This window comes from Macrosteles quadrilineatus, unplaced genomic scaffold, assembly GCF_028750875.1.
Source record: "Macrosteles quadrilineatus isolate MER2022 unplaced genomic scaffold, UCM_ALF_1.0 Scaffold_2__2_contigs__length_208266976, whole genome shotgun sequence".
NCBI lineage: Eukaryota > Metazoa > Arthropoda > Insecta > Hemiptera > Cicadellidae > Macrosteles > Macrosteles quadrilineatus.
In genome coordinates this window covers 2,645,267-2,654,030 of record NW_026542595.1, presented here as the reverse complement: position 1 = coordinate 2,654,030, position 8,764 = coordinate 2,645,267, and the positions used below count along the sequence as shown (strand labels likewise).

Sequence of the window (8,764 nt, the reverse complement as noted above, 5' to 3'; positions counted from 1 at the left end):
AATTATTTTGAGCCTTAACGATCCTTATGAGTACGATAAAAAATAGTAGACGCTTCAATAGCAGTAGTGTCAAAGTTATTCAGCCAAAGGAGAATAGCTTTCCTTGATGGCAGGGGAGCCTGTGGTGGTAGACTGAACTCAAGTTGGAAAGCGTGCTGAACACAAACCACATTATCCATGTTTTTGTAATATACCTTTACAGCCTGAGACTGTTTTCGAAAATAATTATGTTTAAGGTAAAACATTAATTTTCACTCATGTTCTTAAAATTTATATTAAAACAATTATCCTTAAAAAAAAAAAAAAATTATTTGTGATTTTTCCAAAATCGTGCTTTATGCTACGTTTTACTGCTGTTTGTTTTGCTTGACATTATTTCCGAGCCAACAATAATGAATGATGCTACCTAACAAAAGGTCAACCTTAGATTGATAGGGCCAGGTTTGGACCATTCTCATAAAAAAATTATATAATGCCAATGGCATCGAAAAGCACAACACATTGAACACACATTACAATAGACTTCAGATTTTAGGTTACAATGAGAAGTCTTCTCAAACTATAAATTGACGTTTCTCACAAAACGTTAAAAATAAAACGTTGGTACATTAGGGGCTTGTCCTTGTGAAGCTTGATGGTGGTTCTATGTGAACTTAAACTATTTACCAGTAGAACTACAAAGGATTACCGAGAATTAAGGTACCTGGACCAATAATAATGAGAATTAATTAAACTAGATAGGTAGGCCTAATCAGGAAATTGCCTAATAAAAGTAAAAACAAATATAAGAAAAATCTAGTTTATTTACTAGCATAACAAGTTATGTCCTAACCATTTGTTTCTGCTCCTTGTGAGTTTTCTTTTCCTCTATTGTTCTTCTCTTCTTCATTAGTATCTTCTTATCCCTTGTCCTATCTCTCCTTCCCTTCATCATGCTTTGGTACAACTTGCGGTGTTTCTTATGGATCATCTTCTCTCTCAGCTTGTACTCCTGGTATTCCTCTTTCCTCAACTCTGCAGGATCCACCTTCTCTGGTTTGCCTGTGCTCACCATCATGCCAGCTCGCTAGGTAACAGCAAAATAAACATCAGCTAGTATGTATAGAAAAAACCTAACCTAAGGGGTTACTTTTGTAAACCTTTGGTGTGTTTTCCTCATTGTTAGGTCTTATTATTTTCTATTGACTTGAATGAGTGGACAGACACACCTAAACAAACTTTATACTGAATTTTGTGTGGAATTACTTCTATGACTACTATCCCTCATTAAAACGTTTAGTAAACCTAATCCTTTTGCCACAAACCTGGATACTTGGCATGGAAATTTGGCAACAGCAATTTCTACTTGGTTCTATGAATTTTTATTCAAACAGTTCCAAAGACAGTGAGAAAAGAAAATGATATGGGAATAACATTAATTATAACTAGCAGCCAGTGTCACTTCGTGACTTCAAAATCCGTGCCTCAGTTATGTTGAAATTATCTACTTTTTATGTGATAATCATTAACTTATCACTGACTTGTAATATTTTTACGACTACAATTTAAGTACAATTCCCGGTTTTCCCGGATTTCCCTGGTAGACACCCTGTTCTATAAATTTGTCCATTGTTTACCTTGGCTTTTCGAATCATATCCTTCTCATTATCTTCTTCTTTTTCTGATTCTTCCTCCACATCCTCTTCTGCATCAGAGCTGCTATCCACTGTTGTGTCTGCTAGCATAGTTTTTTCTTCCTTCTCTTCTTCATTTTCTGATTCTTCTCCATCTTCTAAATTTTGAGAAAAATACAAGCTTTTTTATAACATACACAGAGTGAGTTAAAATACCTCCCTGAAGAAATGTTTTAAGTAACTTCTGTGTGATAAAACTTCCCTTGTTATATATACTGGTGACTACATTTTTATCTGCCACCTTAGAAAGATCTACTATAATTATATTTTAGGGAATTATTTTGGAATTATTTTCGGAGTTATGAGATTCAAAAGTTAAATTTTGTCATCCATGAAAAGAATATGGAGCAAACTTTGAACAACTTTATTGCAATACTTTATTTTTGATTTTAAAAGAAAATTTAAAAGGAAAGATAATGTTCTGCATTAAGTGTTGAAGTGCAGAAGTTATTTTCGATCTGTTCACGCAACGGTAGTAAAATGTAAGTAAGTTTTATAACATTTTCTCCTGGTGTAGTGATGAACGAGTCTGGTTTTAAGTTCGAGACGAGATTCTATTTTCCCATCATAATTCAAGACAAGATCTAGACGGGATTACAGATCTCATTACTATCGGGAATTATTTGTTTGCGCAGTTTTACAATGGTTAATAAATAACAATATGGAACTATTAAATCAACAACTAAAGTACAATAACTAATTAATTATTAAAACAAATTATCTTATTACAAAGGTATATGATATAAAAAGAGTGTACAAAACACAAAAGCCTACAGAAACTTAAATAGTTATAAAAATCTTAAATAATAAAAAAACATTAAAATAAGACATCTTTAATCCTCTATCTAGCGCTGGACGATTTTCGACCACTAAAACGCAAGTTCTCAGCTGGTCGATTATCGACCAAGACGACATGGGTCAAGTTTTTCTATTATTAAAATATAAAAACCGTTTTAAAACCCAATAATTCTTATACCATTAGAAAGATGAGATTCTGAGGATTCATTTTCATGCATAAAACATTATTGAGTGAGTATTATGTAGCAAGAAACATAGTTTGAAAAACTATAGAGTTCAAAATAGATTTTGGCAGTGGAAAGTTTTAGTCACCTCACTACAAAATACCCCCGCCGCAGCAAACCTGCCGACTAAGCGAATTTCCATTTGTCTGAATTGATTTTCAGTTAAATACATTTTAACAAGGAAACTAATAAAGTGTGTTTTTGAGTAAAATATTGATAGCTTAGTACAAAATAAATAAATTTGCCAAGTTTGATCAAAATATATCCATAAACAAGCAAACTACAACATTTGACAATATTCTCTATAAGAATAACATGGGAATTTTAAATTTACAATTTTTTTAATTTTCTCCGTTACTAATAATCGAACAAAAATACTTTTATATACTAAATTATTTGTTTTTTTAAGCTCTTTAAAAAGGTCTAAAGAGAAATCGGGAAATTTTGTGTTTTGAGGGTCAAAAGTGAGAAAAACCAATTTTTACCCCATAAAACCCCCCATAAAGCCCCGTTCCCATGGTCCGATCGTGCTGGTTCGCAAACTCATTCAAGTTTATCCCGCTTTACACCTTTAAACCAAATTTCATCAAAATCGGAAAAAAATTACTCAAGTTATCGCGTTCACGGACGTATATATATATATATATATATACATATATACATATATAAAAATTTGAACGAATGGTGTTTTTGGCCTCTGGGGACATCAAAATGAAAAAGTAAATCGGTCCCGGGTCTAGGTCTTACCGTGCCACCTACGGTAATAGCTACTTCCCTATAGGGAAATTCGCTAAAAGCAGTTTTTTGCGATTGTCGATTAAATTGTATACAATATTAGAACTTATTCTGAAACTACAATAAATTCCCTACAATTCCCTTTGAATCTATGAGGTTGATTGTAAAAATTTTAATTTGGTTTTAAAAATGTCATAAAAATTATGTTTTTGTAAAAAAATCTTCAAACTTTTTCATTCCAACGTAAATTACTCAGAAATGTTAGAATTCAAATACATATAACTATATATTTTCAGAAAGATCTTTTATTTCCTATTGTACAGAATCATTTAATTTTCTCTTTGGTAGTTTTTCAAAAAAGAAAATATGTATGTAGAATTTAATTTTTATGATTATTTAAAACACATTGATATTTCTACGTAGGGAATCATATTTTACACAACCTTTAAATTTGATAAGTGAGTAAAAATATTATTTTGTGGTTTTCTTGTGTTGCTTTAGATTTTTTTAATTTGCATAATCTAAAAATGTGCAAACCTTTTGCTACTACACCTAAACGTAAAGCTAAGAAAAAATTATTTTTATATTATTACATTCTACATTTATCACTGAAACAGAATATATATATATATATATATATATATATATATATATATATATATATATATGTACTGTACTTATATTCACAAATAAATGTTCTGTGGCTAAGTATATGGTACAAAAGGGCAAAAATATACCCGCCACTGGTGAATAAAATGACCGCCAGATCTAGGGTTAATGTTAAATTGCAACACATGCAAACCACACAACTAATATAACTGTCCCACAACAAAAACAGTCTATGAGAGACAAAAGGATTGTAGTACGACACTATAATCTCTTTTATCCGTTATTCATTTATCCGAGATTCTGGTTTATCCAAAAAAGGTTCTGCTTCAACCTAAATAAAAAAACTGTACGTAAAGCTAAAATTTACAAACACCAAGAATAAATTAAATAAGAACCCCTTTGCAAAGGAAACGCAACAACAACACACTAGCTCAAGTATTGCGAGTATTGCATTGACTTTCGAAAGGCTTTTTTTTTATTTTTATCTCGCCTCGAAGCTAAGTTAATCTTGCTGAACTCTTCAAACAAACAAGAATTTTTTTATATCGCAAATTTCACAAAGGTTTGAGACACATCCATCTCTATTCTGGTAATATTATGGTATTGGGTAAAAAATTAGCAATACATTTTGTGCCAAATTTGTTTAAACTATAATGTTCTTGGGTTTTAACTATTGAAGTAATTTATTAAAACCACAGTCATTCTTCAAAGACCTCACAACTGAAAAAAAAATTACACTTACCAACACCAGCCATTAGTGACTGGTCAGGCATCTCCAGGGGGTTGTATTCCTCCTTCCTGGTGGGGTCAGAGAAGGGTGACAGATGTGGAGGCAGGACACAACCCATCAGGTACTTCTCTACTGGGAGCTGTTCTCGGGCATTGATAGAGTCAAATACCCACTGTGGCTGAACATAATACCTAAACAACAGACACAGGACACAACCCATCAGGTACTTCTCTACTGAGAGCTGTTCTTGGGCATTGATAGAGTCAAATACCCACTGTTGCTGAACATAATACCTAAACAACAGACACAGGACACAACCCATCAGGTACTTCTCTACTGGGAGCTGTTCTTGGGCATTGATAGAGTCAAATACCCACTGTGGCTGAACATAATACCTAAACAACAGACACAGGACACAACCCATCAGGTACTTCTCTACTGGGAGATGTTCCCGGGCATTGATAGAGTCAAATACCCACTGTTGCTGAACATAATACCTAAACAACAGACACAGGACACAACCCATCAGATACTTCTCTACTGGGAGCTGTTCCCGAGCATTGATAGAGTCTAACACCCACTGTGGCTAAACATAATACCTAAACAACAGACACAGGACACAACCCATCAGATACTTCTCTACTGGGAGATGTTCCCGGGCATTGATAGAGTCTAACACCCACTGTAGCTACCATAATACCTAAACAACAGACACAGGACACAACCTATCAGATACTTCTCTACTGGGAGCTGTTCCCGTGCATTGCTAGAGTCAAACACCCACTTTGGCTCAAAATAATACCTAAACAAACACAAACATGGGACACAACCCAACAGGTACTTCTCTACCAGGAACGTTTCTCGAGCATTGATAGAGTCAAACACCCACACTGGCTGAACATAATACCTAAACAACAGACACAGCACACAACCCTTTAGGTACTTCTCTACAGGGAGCTATTCTCAGAGACATTGATCGAGTCAAACACCCACTGTGGCTGAACATAATACCCAAACAACAGACACAGGACGCAACCCATCAGATACTTCTCTACTGGGAGCTGTTCCCGGGCATTGCTAGAGTCAAACACCCACTTTGGCTCAACATAATACCTAAACAAACACAAACACGGGACACAACCCAACAGGTACTTCTCTACTAGGAGCATTACTCGAACATTGATAGAGAGTCAAACACCCACACTGGCTGAACATAATACCTAAACAACAGACACAGGACACAACCCTTTAGGTACTTCAATACAGGGAGCTATTCTCAGGCATTGATCGAGTCAAACACCCACTGTGGCTAAACATAATACCTAAACAACAGACACAGGACACAACCCATCAGGTACTTCTCTACTGGGAGCTGTTCCCAGGCATTGCTAGAGTCAAACAGCCACTGTGGCTGAACATTATACCTAAATACAAACACGGGACATAACCCGTTAGATACTACTCTACTGGGAAATGTTCCCGGGCATTGATAGAGTTTTTATAGTCTCTGTGGGTTTCAAGGTAGGATAATTTCATTAAAATCATATAGTGCCAAACAAGAGTCAAACACCTACTGTAGCTGAACATAATACCTTTGGCTATTAATACTCGTACACCTAAACAACAGACACAGGACACAACCCATCATATACTACTCTACTGGGAGATGTTCCCGGGCATTGATAGAGTTTTTATAGTCTCTGTGGGTTTCAAGGTAGGATAATTTCATTAAAATCATATAGTGCCAAACAAGAGTCAAACACCTACTGTAGCTGAACATAATACCTTTGGCTATTAATACTCGTACACCTAAACAACAGACACAGGACACAACCCATCAGGTACTTCTCTACTGAGAGCTGTTCTTGGGTATTGATAGAGTCAAATACCCACTGTTGCTGAACATAATACCTAAACAACAGACACAGGACACAACCCATCAGGTACTTCTCTACTGGGAGCTGTTCATGGGCATTGATAGAGTCAAATACCCACTGTGGCTGAACATAATACCTAAACAACAGACACAGGACACAACCCATCAGGTACTTCTCTACTGGGAGCTGTTCTCGGGCATTGATAGAGTCAAATACCCACTTTTGCTGAACATAATACCTAAACAACAGACACAGGACACAACCCATCAGATACTTCTCTACTGGGAGCTGTTCCCGAGCATTGATAGAGTCTAACACCCACTGTGGCTAAACATAATACCTAAACAACAGACACAGGACACAACCCATCAGATACTTCTCTACTGGGAGATGTTCCCGGGCATTGATAGAGTCTAACACCCACTGTAGCTACCATAATACCTAAACAACAGACACAGGACACAACCTATCAGATACTTCTCTACTGGGAGCTGTTCCCGTGCATTGCTAGAGTCAAACACCCACTTTGGCTCAAAATAATACCTAAACAAACACAAACATGGACACAACCCAACAGGTACTTCTCTACCAGGAACGTTTCTCGAGCATTGATAGAGTCAAACACCCACACTGGCTGAACATAATACCTAAACAACAGACACAGCACACAACCCTTTAGGTACTTCTCTACAGGGAGCTATTCTCATAGACATTGATCGAGTCAAACACCCACTGTGGCTGAACATAATACCCAAACAACAGACACAGGACGCAACCCATCAGATACTTCTCTACTGGGAGCTGTTCCCGGGCATTGCTAGAGTCAAACACCCACTTTGGCTCAACATAATACCTAAACAAACACGAACACGGGACACAACCCAACAGGTACTTTTCTACTAGGAGCGTTACTCGAACATTGATAGAGAGTCAAACACCCACACTGGCTGAACATAATACCTAAACAACAGACACAGGACACAACCCTTTAGGTATTTCTCTACAGGGAGCTATTCTCAGGCATTGATCGAGTCAAACACCCACTGTGGCTAAACATAATACCTAAACAACAGACACAGGACACAACCCATCAGGTACTTCTCTACTGGGAGCTGTTCCCAGGCATTGCTAGAGTCAAACAGCCACTGTGGCTGAACATTATACCTAAATACAAACACGGGACATAACCCGTTAGATACTACTCTACTGGGAGATGTTCCCGGGCATTGATAGAGTTTTTATAGTCTCTGTGGGTTTCAAGGTAGGATAATTTCATTAAAATCATATAGTGCCAAACAAGAGTCAAACACCTACTGTAGCTGAACATAATACCTTTGGCTATTAATACTCGTACACCTAAACAACAGACACAGGTCACAACCCATCAGATACTTCTCTACTGGGAGTTGTTCCCAGGCATTGATACGAATCAAACACCTACTGTGGCTGAACATAATACCTAAACAACAGACACAGGACACAACCCATCAGATACTTCTCTATTGGGGGCTGAGTGTATAATATCATTGACTATAAACATACCTCAAGAGTATATATAACCAATGGATGATCCTTATCCCTCAAAGTGTCGCCCACACCATATTGGGCGGGTTTTCTGATGCGTAAGAGTGTCACCCTCTGATGTAAGAGTGTACATTAGATACTTATGTACTGAAAGCTGTTCCCGGGCATTGCTAGAGTCTAACACCCACTGTGGCTAAACATAATACCTAAACAACAGACACAGGACACAACCCATCAGATACTTCTCTACTGGGAGATGTTAACGGGCATTGATAGAGTCTAACACCCACTGTGGCTAAACATAATACCTAAACAACAGACACAGGACACAACCCATCAGATACTTCTCTACTGGGAGATGTTCCCGGGCATTGATAGAGTCTAACACCCACTGTAGCTACCATAATACCTAAACAACAGACACAGGACACAACCTATCAGATACTTCTCTACTGGGAGCTGTTCCCGTGCATTGCTAGAGTCAAACACCCACTTTGGCTCAAAATAATACCTAAACAAACACAAACATGGGACACAACCCAACAGGTACTTCTCTACCAGGAACGTTTCTCGAGCATTGATAGAGTCAAACAC

At 36.9% G+C, this 8,764-nt stretch overlaps 1 protein-coding gene across 1 annotated transcript in view; it reads right to left on the bottom strand.

Moving 5' to 3' along the window:
- Positions 1 to 783: 783 nt before the first annotated feature.
- The window catches only part of LOC128986282 (pescadillo homolog), an 85,089-nt gene continuing 77,108 nt past the window's right edge, over positions 784 to 8,764 (bottom strand). The window contains exons 9-11 of the mRNA XM_054406557.1: positions 4,782 to 4,960; positions 1,617 to 1,771; positions 784 to 1,066 (exon numbers count right to left, since the gene is read on the bottom strand). Coding sequence (XP_054262532.1) covers positions 821 to 1,066; positions 1,617 to 1,771; positions 4,782 to 4,960 — 580 coding nt within the window. The 3' untranslated portion in view covers positions 784 to 820. The remainder of the gene's footprint in view (positions 1,067 to 1,616; positions 1,772 to 4,781; positions 4,961 to 8,764) is intronic.